We start from the raw sequence: 12,188 nt of genomic DNA, 5'->3' as shown, positions 1-12,188 counted from the left end.
AAAGATTCAGAGTTTATAAATCCAACCCGACAAAGTGGAAAGCATGATGTTAGGAAAAATGTGCAGAGTCGTGTCGTGACCCAAGTTGAGACTGTGTAGTGTTCCGTTATACCGTGCCACGTGTTGCCGTATGTTTAGCAAACAAATTTGTACAATAGTTTAAGACACCAAGGCTCAAATACAAAGCATAAAAAGTGCTGCGATGTACAGTTGGATAACGAACTGCTAGGGAATATCTTATTTTAACAGTCCAAAAACGACGCAATTGAGCAGAATCGTGAAGTTTTCCGCGGCAAACGAATAGTGCGCTAAAGCGAAAGTCACTAACAAATATGTTGGAGTTTTATCACAATCTCAACATTAACACCGGTCTGCCTTCGACGGCCCAACCGGCCGACACTAATTTAAAGGATAATAGCATGCTCGACAACAGTGAAAGAACAGGTAGGTGTCCAAACCCGACAGTTACAGAAGCGTGAGAATGCATTTGTGCGCATCTCATTAGCAGGACTGAATTACAAACATAGAGGGACTGCTTACAAACAATGCTCAAATCTTATGGTGAAGTTAGTCTTTAAAAAAATGTTTTTTTGATAATTTTTGTTGATCAAAACAACGTTTCGTATGTATGTAAAATAATCGTAAAATTCGGAAAGTTAATTGTGTGATCAAAATCGCGAAACTTTAATACAAGAACATTGTCGAAAAGCATCACTTTTCTTTACATTAATTTCCTTGACAGTTTTATGCCTCATTTTATTCTCTATTCTATTTATTCTTCTTCTATTCCGTATTCCTTATTCTTGTTCTTTTGTATATTTAAAAACATTTGAATCTAGAAAATTGTAGTGTACACCAAATAATTAGCTCCACCATACCATGTACACTACAGTGTATCTTTTGTGTTGATTTTTATGTTAATATCGTCGAAAGGCCCCTACGTTCTAATTTAAATTCCAAGTTGAAAGACTCCAGATAAAGTCCCTTACAGAACATGTTTAAGTGTCTATATAATCGTAAATAAAAATTCATGTTTTAGGCTGTTATATTATCGTTCGTAAATAGACGGTCCAGGATTTTTGAAAGTGTGAACTTGGCACGTGAGAATTATTTTGAAAAAAAATAACGCAATGATTTTGTAAACTGCATGTTGTAAATTCCCTTGATTGACAGACGTTCAGAAATATTAGTTCAGAAGCTATGTCCTGAGATCAGAGCAAAACTTATCTTGCCAACGTAAATGACACGAATTGAAAAGTCGTCTCTATAGAACTGGTGAAAAACGGTCGCTTACGATTCGCTTTAAGATGATCGTCAGCTACCACCGTTCCAGTAGTTTAAATTTGCCCAAAGGAAACTGGAAAACATACAGTACAGATTACTTTTAGCCAAACTTTAACCCGAATATGATTTATTCCACGCGTCGTCTACATCGACCCGACCTCGGAAGGAAACGACACGCAACACACCCGATCGGTTTCGATGGTTGGAAAACATTTGCCCTCGGAAAACAAGCCCATTTCCGGCTCCGTCCAAAGTTAAGCTTGATTTCCCAAAAGTTCACCCGAAAACTCAACCGAGGGGGCGGGAGGTAGCAAATGGGGACGACCATCCTTTGCTGAAAAACTTTGCACTGCCGACCTGTTTTTCTGAACATGTATTTCTCTCACTTCCTCTTTCATCCCCGCATAGGTCGAGATTCGATTCTTGCTACCTCCCAACCTGAAGGAAACATGTCCTCCAGGCGCTGAGTCAAGAGAGCGCATGCGAAAACTCAAACAAATAAACAAAGGCAACACGATGATTGTGCACGGTTGAAACGGTTTAATCAATTCAAAATCCGACTACAAGACGCCATTTTCGAGAGCATCCCCTCGGGTGGCACTTGAGAGGTCCGCAGAAGGTAGCCGTTCGTACTTTTCGCTGGTTTGTTTGTGAGCCGATGGTTTTATCCGGTTTTGTTCGGCATTTCCCTTCAACTTTCTTACAATGAAAATCGCGTGAAGATGAAGAAAAAATAGCGACTATTGAGCTCCACAGTACAGGCTGATTTGGTTAGCTGTTCTACTCCAAGACCTATGCCCTCTCGGTACCAAATCGAGTGGCTATGATGGGAAATTGGGGGTGGATTACAAAATCGCTGGAAAGTCGTTGTTGAATCCCTCACACTACCAAGCTAACGCACGACTAAACATTCGATACCGCTCTACCTACTCTGCTTACTCGACCACTTTACTTAAGCGGCAGACCTTACAGCATACGCTCAATTTTCGCTTCCAATCTTGAAACCCTCAGTGATCGGGGATTTGAAAGTTCAACTTGAAAAACCACAAACCGGATAAGAACGAGCGTCCGGGGCGAAAAGGTTCACTGGGCTGGGTTGTTCAACGCCGGTCCGGAGGTCCTGTCCCGACAAACTTCTCCCTCCAGACGGTAACTGCTCCCACCGGTCTCCGGTCTCCAAGAAAGCCGAAAATCACTTGCACCGTCAAGTGCCCACAAATCGATTTTGCGCTTCGCTGGGTTAAAGCTTTGAGCTGTTAAGTGTCCAACCGAACGCCAGCGAAGCCGCCCAAGGGAAGGCACTGTTCTTTGCTCCAGCATCTTCGGAGCCACTCGAGCTGCGAGAACTCATTGCCCGTGGGGTCAAAATTGGCCGTTTCGCTCGAGAAGTGAATGGTTTTGCCGAGTGAGCATTACTGGAAACCGTGAACCGTTCCATCGGACGAATTAAAGCATCAAACGACCATCGTCGATTCGGATGGCTGCTAAAATTATGGCAAAATTTAATATCATCCTTAGTGTTTTTCTTACTGATTTTTAGTTTTTAAGAACTTCTCAATCTTTAATGTGATAATTTACCAACATATTAAAAGCAACAAATAATCATTTCTTAACGAATCGTCAACGAAAAGTCGATTAAATCTAGCATATAATTTTGATTTTTCGACTAATTTACTATCTTTTCATTTTATTATTCTGCTTTATGCTTCCCGCAAAACAGTCCCAACTTGTTGCAGTTTTTCTAAAGCCCAACAATCGATTTTACATTTACATTTCTCATTTTGTTTTATGATAAGAACAAAACAAGAATAAACATGCAAATATCTGTTAAATTTGCCTTTATTCGCTGATTTCAAGAATTTCTTCCAGCTTTAAGCCCTTTTTTATCTGTTTTGCAATTATTTGTTTAAATTTCTATTATTTCCATATTTTAACTACAGCCAACAGAGTTATTAATCTTTCCACGAGACTCATATGAATCTTTCATTCGAGGTTCGTTTGAACGGATTTGCGAATTTTTTTGGAGATTCGAATATGTAGACAATTGTCAAAGATTCATGCATTTCCAAGTAAACAAGTATCTAGCGTCATCTTTAAAGATTAATGAATCTCTCATTTAAATATCTCATTAATTTGATGCAGAGAGTCATACAGATTCATGAATTATTCAATTCTATCTTAAACGCCATAAGCAAAGACACAAAAAACAAACAATTTGTCGTTTTTCTCCAATTTGTAAATGTATGTCGCGTGGATTTACTTTACTTTGTAGTTTCTGACCAAAAGACATGACTACGGATACACGGTACGGATATCTTAAGATTTGGTTTTCGTGTTAGTCGATAGGCTCGTTTTGTTTTGTTACTTTTCTCTTCCATTGATGTTTTTTTTCGTAATCTATTGTCTTTTCCTATTTAAATACAAATGAATAGTACCAGCGTTTTTAAAACCTTTTTCCCAAAGGTTATATTTTCCATTCAACAATGAATATCCATAATGTTTCAGTACAAAGCAACTCCTGTAATATTGTATTAAGGTTACAACAAAGAGGCAACCAGTATCAATCTAATTTTAGTTATTGTAAGTAAGCATGTGAATTTACGAATAATAAGTATCCTATACTACTACTACTACTGCTTGACTTTTTGAACCAGATTTATCATACCATGACATGTTTGCCCTAAACGATTATCTATTTTCTCTGAATACCTACAGCAAAAAAAAAACAATTACCGGACACGTTATCACTAAAAACAACTACACGGGAATTGGAACATATGATCGTACCGATATCGATTCGATGGCAGGATGGACCAGGAAACGCCGTAGTGGTATGCGCCGCTGCTGCGTCTTCCCCCGGCCGTATGACGTATTCGTTTTTGTCTGATTTATGCACGATGATTTATTGTTGGCATCATCCAGTCAGCAGCCCGCCAGGTTGCCCCAATTTCCATCCCCTTTTGCCGAGGAATACAAATAATGCCGCCCTCCGGCAGCCTACCAAATAAATCGATCGATCCGGAAAGGATGGTGGGCGGAGGGAGAACAAGTTGTTTAACAGCTGATAAGAGAGCGCAATTTCTCGGTGTGTGCTTACCGTGTGCACATGTTTGCATTTCCACCGTCGGCAAATACTGCACGCGGGCGGGCGCAACATCATGTTGGTAAGCAAAGGCTGATGGGGCACGATTGTGGAATTGAAACATTTGAACAACCCCGGTCGAAAAATGTGCCTATTTGCAGGAGATCGTTTTTCCGGATTGATAATGAAATAGTAGAAAGATCCTTGCTATATTTGGTTTAAGCAGATATTATTCAGATTTCCTTTGTTTAAAATATTACATAAATCTTTCAGTCAACCACCTACTTAAAAATGGATTGTTTCGCAGGGGTTACTTATCATTGGTATTCATTTAATGCAACAACTCAAAAAAACTGGATAGTTAATATATAAATAAAGATATAAAATTAATCGGACCAAATTGCAAAGAAGGGAAATTTCGTTAAATCTTGGCATAAACATACAAGATAAAAATTTAACAAAATCTAAGTTTTAATTTAATTATAGGTTGTTCTTGAGGTGGCTCAAAAGCCTCCATTTGTTGGACCTATTTTGCTATATTATGGGAAAAAACATTTCCCCTGTCTAAGCAGATAACAGATTCAGTGTTAGAAAAGCCACATAAATTTGATCATAAATTACAGCTTTATTTCACGGTCCTTCCCTATAACTACCATTGTTGCCATTGCCTAAACATAAAATAGCACTGTTTCGGCAATTTCTAATCCGAACATTCCGCCCTACCGAAACATTCAAATAGACCACAGCATTTAGAATGGTTCATATTTCTAACCATTTCCAGCACATTGGAGTGAAAAATTACGTTGAGCCCATAACTCAGCCAGTTGATAAATGACACCCTCTCTGAACGGTATGGTCATAAATGTGAAAGCCAGCGATTGGAAGGTCCATTGAAGGGAATGGAAGGTTGTACTGGGAGGCTGTAGAATATGCTGTCCGGTTTTGAGAATTGCATTTTTGGCCACTTATTTTCACTGTCCCCTCGGGGGGCTCTGTCGAGCGAAAAGTCATCGAAAGCCAAAAGTGCGAGTTCATGTGCCTATTAAATGCTGTCCCCGTTTTCGAAAAGAAACACATAAACACGATCCCTTCATTCCCTCGTTGCTTGTGGGTTCGCTGTGATGGACACTATTTGTTTATGCACTTGCAAAGCCTGGAATTGTTGCCACTTCGACTGACACACCGTTCCAGTACAAACATACAAAGGGATTTCGTTAGTGGGGCGTGGGATTTGTTGTGGATGCAGTGATGTATGCCACATACATACAAGCTACCCAAATCACTATCAAATGACTTAAACCAATCCAATCACATGTGAAACGAAAGGAATCAAACCAAACGATTAGCAGGAAAGCTATTTGCATTTTTCTGCAGTTTTGTGTTTTAATTGCTTCAATCATTGTACTGCCTTGATGTTTTGTGCAAAACAAAGGCAACATGAAGTCGAAAAGCCAAGGTGTGTTCCTGCGCACATTTTCATACATCATATCCATTCAATACGGCCATTGGGAAAATGTTGCACAACTTATTATTAAAATAATGATCAAATACCAATTGAGGCTTCTACCAAGTTGGAGACGCTGAAACTTACCAAAATAACAACACTCATGTTATATTTAAAAAATATTTTACTGTACCTACGATGTGGACAACAAAACAATTTTGAAAACGTTTATCTCTGAAACTACATTGTTGTATTCTCTTGTTGTTTGGCGTATCCATCAATTTCAATTAATTCTACCTTAAGGCTTGCCCTTTTGCTTTACAAATAGAAAGTTTTTTCGTTCCGAAAAAAGGGAGATGGTTTCATGGTTCAAGGTCATGATTTCGCACACTTTACGTATAATTTTTAAGAATACATAATTGAAAAGCTTTAGTTTGAACAACTGATTATAATAAAAGTGAGGCAACCTCAATACATGTTTATGCAAAGAGTTATCAATTTAATGCTCGTAGTTTGAACAATGCCTGAACAATATCAAATATATCTAAGTTTTTTCTTGTTTAAAAAACTGTGTAGCATTTAATTGTGTTATTTAAAATGACACATAAAATAACTTAAAATGTGATACATAAAATCGGCCTGTTATACATAAAACATATATTATAAAATATTTGCAAATAAGACTTAAAACGCTCGGCCGACATAAGCAGAAATTTCTTTAATTAAAGCTCAAACTTTCCAAACCTTAAATTTTACGGATGGTCGAGTATCACGCACAGTATTATCACTATTATTCGTTCATGCATACACTGCAAAAGTTGCCCATCGAACCTTTCAACCTTGTTCAGCATGATTGAACTGCACACGATTGATGTCAAAGTTTAATCCAATGATTAATCAACGAGCACCTACAAAACATACTCGAATAAGTTCCGCATAAACGGGTCGACAATAACCTCTGTTCTCGGGCGGCCGGAAGTGGTCGTTCGGGCAGGGAAAGTTGGGAAAATCGGTTTCCAAAACGTCGACCAATGAAAGTGGTTGCGTCACTGAAGTGATGGTGTGCAAAAATGCTGGCGTGTGTAAGTACCTAGGCGTAGGCGTAGTTACGGCATAGACATGGCGTCCGGCACGTTTCCGGTGCGCCCGCAGGCCTTGTGCGCCCCTTTTCGTGTTTTCGTGAGGTCTTCGTGACAGGGAATAAGTCCAACCCGCGAACGATGGTGACAACTTGCCCGAAGGGAATTTTTAGAAGCGAGTCAGATAAACCCAGTCAACAAATGCGCAAAACATCAACAAATGATGGCAAAATCGCAGGGTCCATGCATGTTGTTCTTCTTAAAATTGAAAAAAATATTTGACCAAAGTATCCAATATTTGACACTTACAAACCATTTTGGCTGTATTGAATGATATCTTTTAGTGGAGAAGTCAGGTAGTCAACAAAGTAGTAGAGACAACATCCAATCTATACCCTTATTAGAAGTATTTGTTTATTGAGAACGACACGAAATTATGAGTCAACAACATAAAAAGTTTCAGCATATCAATCATAATCAACCGATTCTTTTTTCGTTCTCTATTCCCTTTTTCCTTTAGACATCGTTGGCACGATCAAGAGTGAAAAAACGCAGGAACTGTGCGAAGGATGCGGCCAAAAGATAAAGGATCGCTACTTCATGAAGCTCTCCCCGGACCAGTTCTGGCACGAGCAGTGCCTTCTCTGCTGCATCTGCCGCATCCAGCTCAGCCAGACATGCTACACCAAAAACACCAAGGTCTACTGCAAGGACGACTACTATCGGTAGGTATTGTCTACCGGACGTGATACCATTCGAGTCATACAATCCGGTTCAGGTTTACCCCTATCGGGTAGTTCGATCATCAAAAGCAAGTAAAAATGCCGTGGAATTTATTCTTCATTTTAATTGAAACGTTCCCAAGTGCCATTAAATTCAAGAATACTTGCTGATGGTATTCTTCTCTGAATACAAGTTTAGCAAATGATTGTATATTTTTGTTAGTTTAAAAGACTCTACAAAACATTTATCGTATAAAGCAAATCATTATGACTTCGTAATCAACAATTCCAAAAGGTACGACAAGATATGTGTTTTCATCACTTCTATTCCTCTTACTGGACACAGAAGTCATAACTTTACCTTAAATTTCATGGTATCGTGTTTGAATGCATTCACCCGATTTGATAAGCTTTAATGTGATTTTGTGTTGGCAAAAAAAAGCTAGTTTTAATAATAGCAAAACGATGATTAAAGCCCTTATGAAGCTCTTCAAATTAGGTAAAAGGTACCGAAGGTAATTGTAAAATTTGAATAAAATCCGATGAAATTGAGAGAATTTGAATGTTACAAATATATTGTATGAAATAACATCATGCAAAGTCATCATAAAACTCCTAGGAGTACTGCATGAGTTGGTACACAATCTTATTATCATAAGATTATTCTGAAAAGAATCTGAAAGCTCTAATGAAATAAAAAATTATAGACAATTACATTTGGCACGAAGTAGAGTACGAAAAACGTACGACTAATTGTGGTCTTGACTCTATTTTTTTGACAATAATCTGAATTTAAACACAATAATCTAAAATCCAAACCAAATTTTCCAAGCTCGAAATAGAAATAAAATGATGAATTTGAGAAATTGATTTAAATAACTTTCAGCACTTGTGATACCTACTCTTAAAGTAACATATTTCAAACTAAAAACGAAAAAAAACACCAAACTTCATTTTTGGAGCAATCAAACTCCACAAAAATTCTAACAAGAAAAAAAGAGAAGAAAAATCTTGAACAGAGTAATTATGTTATCCTTATTTTATTGTACTTTTCGTTTGTGTTCGCGCCCCAAAGAACTTTTTTTGTATACTGATATTCCGGCGCACGGATTTAGTGTAAAAGCAACTTGTACTTGTAAAATGTACTTGTTGCTGAAATAGTCACAATCGGTGATTTACAAAAGTAGATAACTCTCGACAAGCAGTCATTGTGTAGGTTGGTGGCCATCCCTCGTGTGCACACCAGGGTGCGAGATTCGTGTCACCATAAGGTGTATCCATTCATTCGCAATCCGGTGGAACCAGTTTTCGGTAAACTTCATAGGCGAAAGGTTCACCTCCCGGGTGGCATCCGGCCTACAGCGAAATCCTCAAAAGCGACCCGTGTATTACAGGTTTCGTTCGACGGGTAGTTTGGAGGAGTAGAAATTCTGGTTGTACCACATAACCGCTGCCACCTAACCACCTAATAGTGGCACAAACTGATGCCAAACCATTGATCTCAACGCCGCCGCTATTTGCTCTTCCCCCTCGTTTCAGGATCTTTGGATTGTCGTCCGTTCACCAGCAGCAGCACCAGTCACCGGGTCACCAGCAGCAGCAGCACCAGCGCGATTGCTACGGTTGCGGGGAACGAATCGCCCCGAGCGAAATGGTGATGCGCGCCAAACACCTCGTGTACCATCTGCATTGCTTCCTGTGCTACACCTGCAATAGGCCACTGCAGAAAGGCGAACCATTTTCACTGCGTGCCGGCAAACTCATCTGCCAGCACGACTTGGAGAAGGATTTCTACGGTTCGGCGGCGGCAGTGGCGGCAGCAGCTGCCATACACCACCACCATGGCGCACCGGGGATCCACCAGCAGCACCATCCGGCGGCCCACCTGTACGGGGCCGACGGGGACGACTACCTGCTTGAGGACGGCCTGCGGACACGGGACGGTCGACGAGGGCCCAAGCGACCGAGAACGATCCTCACTTCCGCCCAGCGACGCCAGTTCAAGGCATCGTTCGATGTGTCACCGAAACCATGCCGGAAGGTTCGCGAGGCACTAGCCAAGGATACGGGCCTCTCGGTACGGGTAGTACAGGTGTGGTTCCAGAATCAACGAGCCAAAATGAAGAAGATCTCGCGCAAGTCCAAAGCGAACGCCAACGGCGGGGACAGCGAGAAGAACCACTCGGACAAAGAGGAAAAGTCAATCAAGCTAGAATCGCCCAGTAGCGACCACAGCCACTATCTGGGTCTGGACAGTTCATATAGTTCTTCCAGCCAGCCGCTAAATCCAAACCTTCCGTACTCGCCAGGTAAGACCGTTGGAAAGTACTGAGATGTTTCTTCAACACGGGCTAACTGTGTCGTTTATTTCAGATTTTCCCGATAACTCAGACGCAAGCCTGTGCAGCTCGGACATTTCGCTAGACGAAAGCTTTGATAACGTCGACGAGGCTACCTCTGATACGATGTCGTTGCAAAACCTAGATCTCCACCCCGGGCTGGGCCCTTCCATTGGGGGTGTAGGAGGTGGTGCCAGCGGTCAGGGAACCAGTACACTTTCTGGTGGCGTGCACAATGGTCAAACGCAGCAACAGCTAGTCAATCACAATAATAACAGCATCGGCTCGATGATGCCAACCGTAGCCGGTAGCATTACGCACATCGATAAACTCTACCTGATGCAGAATTCTTACTTTAATTCCACGCAGATCGAACAGTGAACCCCAGGAGCCCCATTACGTAACAGAACCCCATCCTAGTCAATCGGAAGCGGTCGGCGCAAAGGACGCAAAACGGGAAATTGCCTCAAAAGTTTCAAGTTTGCGCACAGTAAATTGTCTCTCTGAGCTTTTTTTGTTAGTGGGTTTCTGTCTGAGGGGTCATGTCATTTGTTCAAAGAACAGTAATTCCGGAATAATTTGGTTTGTTAAAATATTGTAAAAACGACCGGAACTTTGATTTCCCCGGTATGGGGTTTTCAACGACTTTGGTTAGTTTTAATTGTAGGAATAATTATTATTTATTGTTGTTATGGAGCATTTTCTTCACGAGCGGAAAGGCATGTAGAACTATTACAAATCAATCCCAACAGAGCAATTGTGAGATATGGAAAGGAAAGTATTATTTCGCCAATCGAATCAATGCGAAATGAGTAAATCAAAACTGTTTGTTAATTGCTTGCAAACATGATGACAATAATATATGGTATGCCATGCATTTATCACATCAAGGTATGGTATACATATAATACCATTCCTAGTTTGTAGTACAATATTACACAACTCAAATCTGTGTTTTCTTTAGAATTATCATTGTGTTATGATGAACAAACCCATGCTTCTCGACTATGCTTTTGGAAACTAACTAACCACATTGGTATGTTAAATGTTTTTTATCGCATTTCTGGTGATTTTCCCATGTTTTTGAAAGAGTTAATCTAGATTTTTTGTATTTGAACAAAATCACCAAAACCATAGTCACATTTTGCTTAAAATATTTCCTCCAAATTGAGAATATTTGTTACTTTCACAAGTACTGATGGATTGTTCACATTAAAGTAAGTATCGTAGCCTACTACAGTAGGCCATAATTGTCACGAAAGAATGACCAAAAGAACTTCTACTGGAAAATTTGGTACCCTAAAATTTAGTAAAACTATCTGTCATCATCTTATTATCCGCAACTTATCGTTTGTTTTATGGTATGTGACCAATCGTGTTATTTACTTATCGTACACTAGTTACAGCTTCTTTTCGTGCCGCGTCTTGTAGTAACTGGGTATCTACTTCTTCACCGGGCAGCTGCACATATCGTACGACCGAACCGCGGATGAAGCAGTTTTTTACCGACAGCATATGTGGGTATTTCTCCGGATCCGTCACGCTGATGTCCGTCAGCTTGATATTGAGGTACTGGTCTACGGAGTGTAGCGTTCCGCAGATGCTGCAACAGAAGAGAAACGTATAGAATGATTTTGCTTGTAACACATTATTCGATGGTTTCTGTAATACGAGTGTGCAATTATGCCGGCTACAAAGTGGAGCGTTTCCACTTACCTCAAATCGTTTTTCAACTCGACAACGACATCTTTGCCAACAAGGGATTTGAAGAAAGAATAGAAAAGCTGCAACAAGAAACCATATTACTCCCATCCTTTTGCTCTTTATCTCACATTAAATTACCATTTTCGACTACAGCTTTCAGCAACCTCACAAAACCCCGATTGTTTATTTCCAAATCTTTCGCAAACTCTTTTCTTGGCGCATTGGAAAATGACAGTCTCGAACAAGCTTAAGCAGTATCAATTTACAAGGTGGGTTCATCACTAACAAATCGCTTTAATTCAATTATAAAAATAAAAGAAATTTTAATACAATGGACACTGGTCCATTTTTATGTTTACTATTTACTAGCTGTTATTGTTTCATTAGTGAGTACTACAGGACACTGTGTAAATGAGCAACATTTGTTTTTCGTCATAACACACATGCCGTTGTCAAAAATGTATTTATACATGACTGCCACGACGATGCTATGAGCTAACCTCTCTCAGCTACTTGAAGAATTAATAGTGATGG

The 12,188-nt window shown here is 39.9% G+C and overlaps 2 protein-coding genes across 2 annotated transcripts; one reads left to right on the top strand and one right to left on the bottom strand.

The window, feature by feature from the left end:
* The first annotated feature begins 332 nt into the window (after positions 1-332).
* LOC131264316 (LIM homeobox transcription factor 1-alpha) lies at positions 333-10,332 on the top strand. The gene is made up of 4 exons (XM_058266611.1): positions 333-444; positions 7,410-7,614; positions 9,151-9,920; positions 9,985-10,332. Exons 1-4 carry the CDS (start codon positions 333-335, stop codon positions 10,329-10,331), a joined length of 1,434 nt encoding a protein of 477 aa, XP_058122594.1. The 3' UTR covers position 10,332.
* Positions 10,333-10,690: 358 nt separating this feature from the next.
* LOC131264347 (U6 snRNA-associated Sm-like protein LSm2) lies at positions 10,691-11,924 on the bottom strand. Its single transcript, XM_058266651.1, has 3 exons — positions 11,793-11,924; positions 11,667-11,734; positions 10,691-11,553 (listed from the first exon to the last, which is right to left on the bottom strand). Exons 1-3 carry the CDS (start codon positions 11,793-11,795, stop codon positions 11,337-11,339), a joined length of 288 nt encoding a protein of 95 aa, XP_058122634.1. The 5' UTR covers positions 11,796-11,924; the 3' UTR covers positions 10,691-11,336.
* Positions 11,925-12,188: the final 264 nt, after the last annotated feature.

This window comes from Anopheles coustani, chromosome 2 (genome assembly GCF_943734705.1).
Source record: "Anopheles coustani chromosome 2, idAnoCousDA_361_x.2, whole genome shotgun sequence".
Lineage (NCBI taxonomy): Eukaryota > Metazoa > Arthropoda > Insecta > Diptera > Culicidae > Anopheles > Anopheles coustani.
This window is presented reverse-complemented; position numbering and strand designations above follow the sequence as displayed.

Excerpts from the sequence above, each read along its gene's own strand:
- LOC131264316 (XM_058266611.1), top strand. The coding sequence starts at position 333 with ATGTTGGAGTTTTATCACAATCTCAACATTAACACCGGTCTGCCTTCG. Across the intron at positions 7,615-9,150 it reads TGCAAGGACGACTACTATCG|GATCTTTGGATTGTCGTCCG; the intron begins GTAGGTATTGTC and ends CCCTCGTTTCAG. Across the intron at positions 9,921-9,984 it reads AAACCTTCCGTACTCGCCAG|ATTTTCCCGATAACTCAGAC; the intron begins GTAAGACCGTTG and ends CGTTTATTTCAG.
- LOC131264347 (XM_058266651.1), bottom strand. Across the intron at positions 11,554-11,666 it reads GAGTTGAAAAACGATTTGAG|CATCTGCGGAACGCTACACT; the intron begins GTAAGTGGAAAC and ends CTTCTGTTGCAG.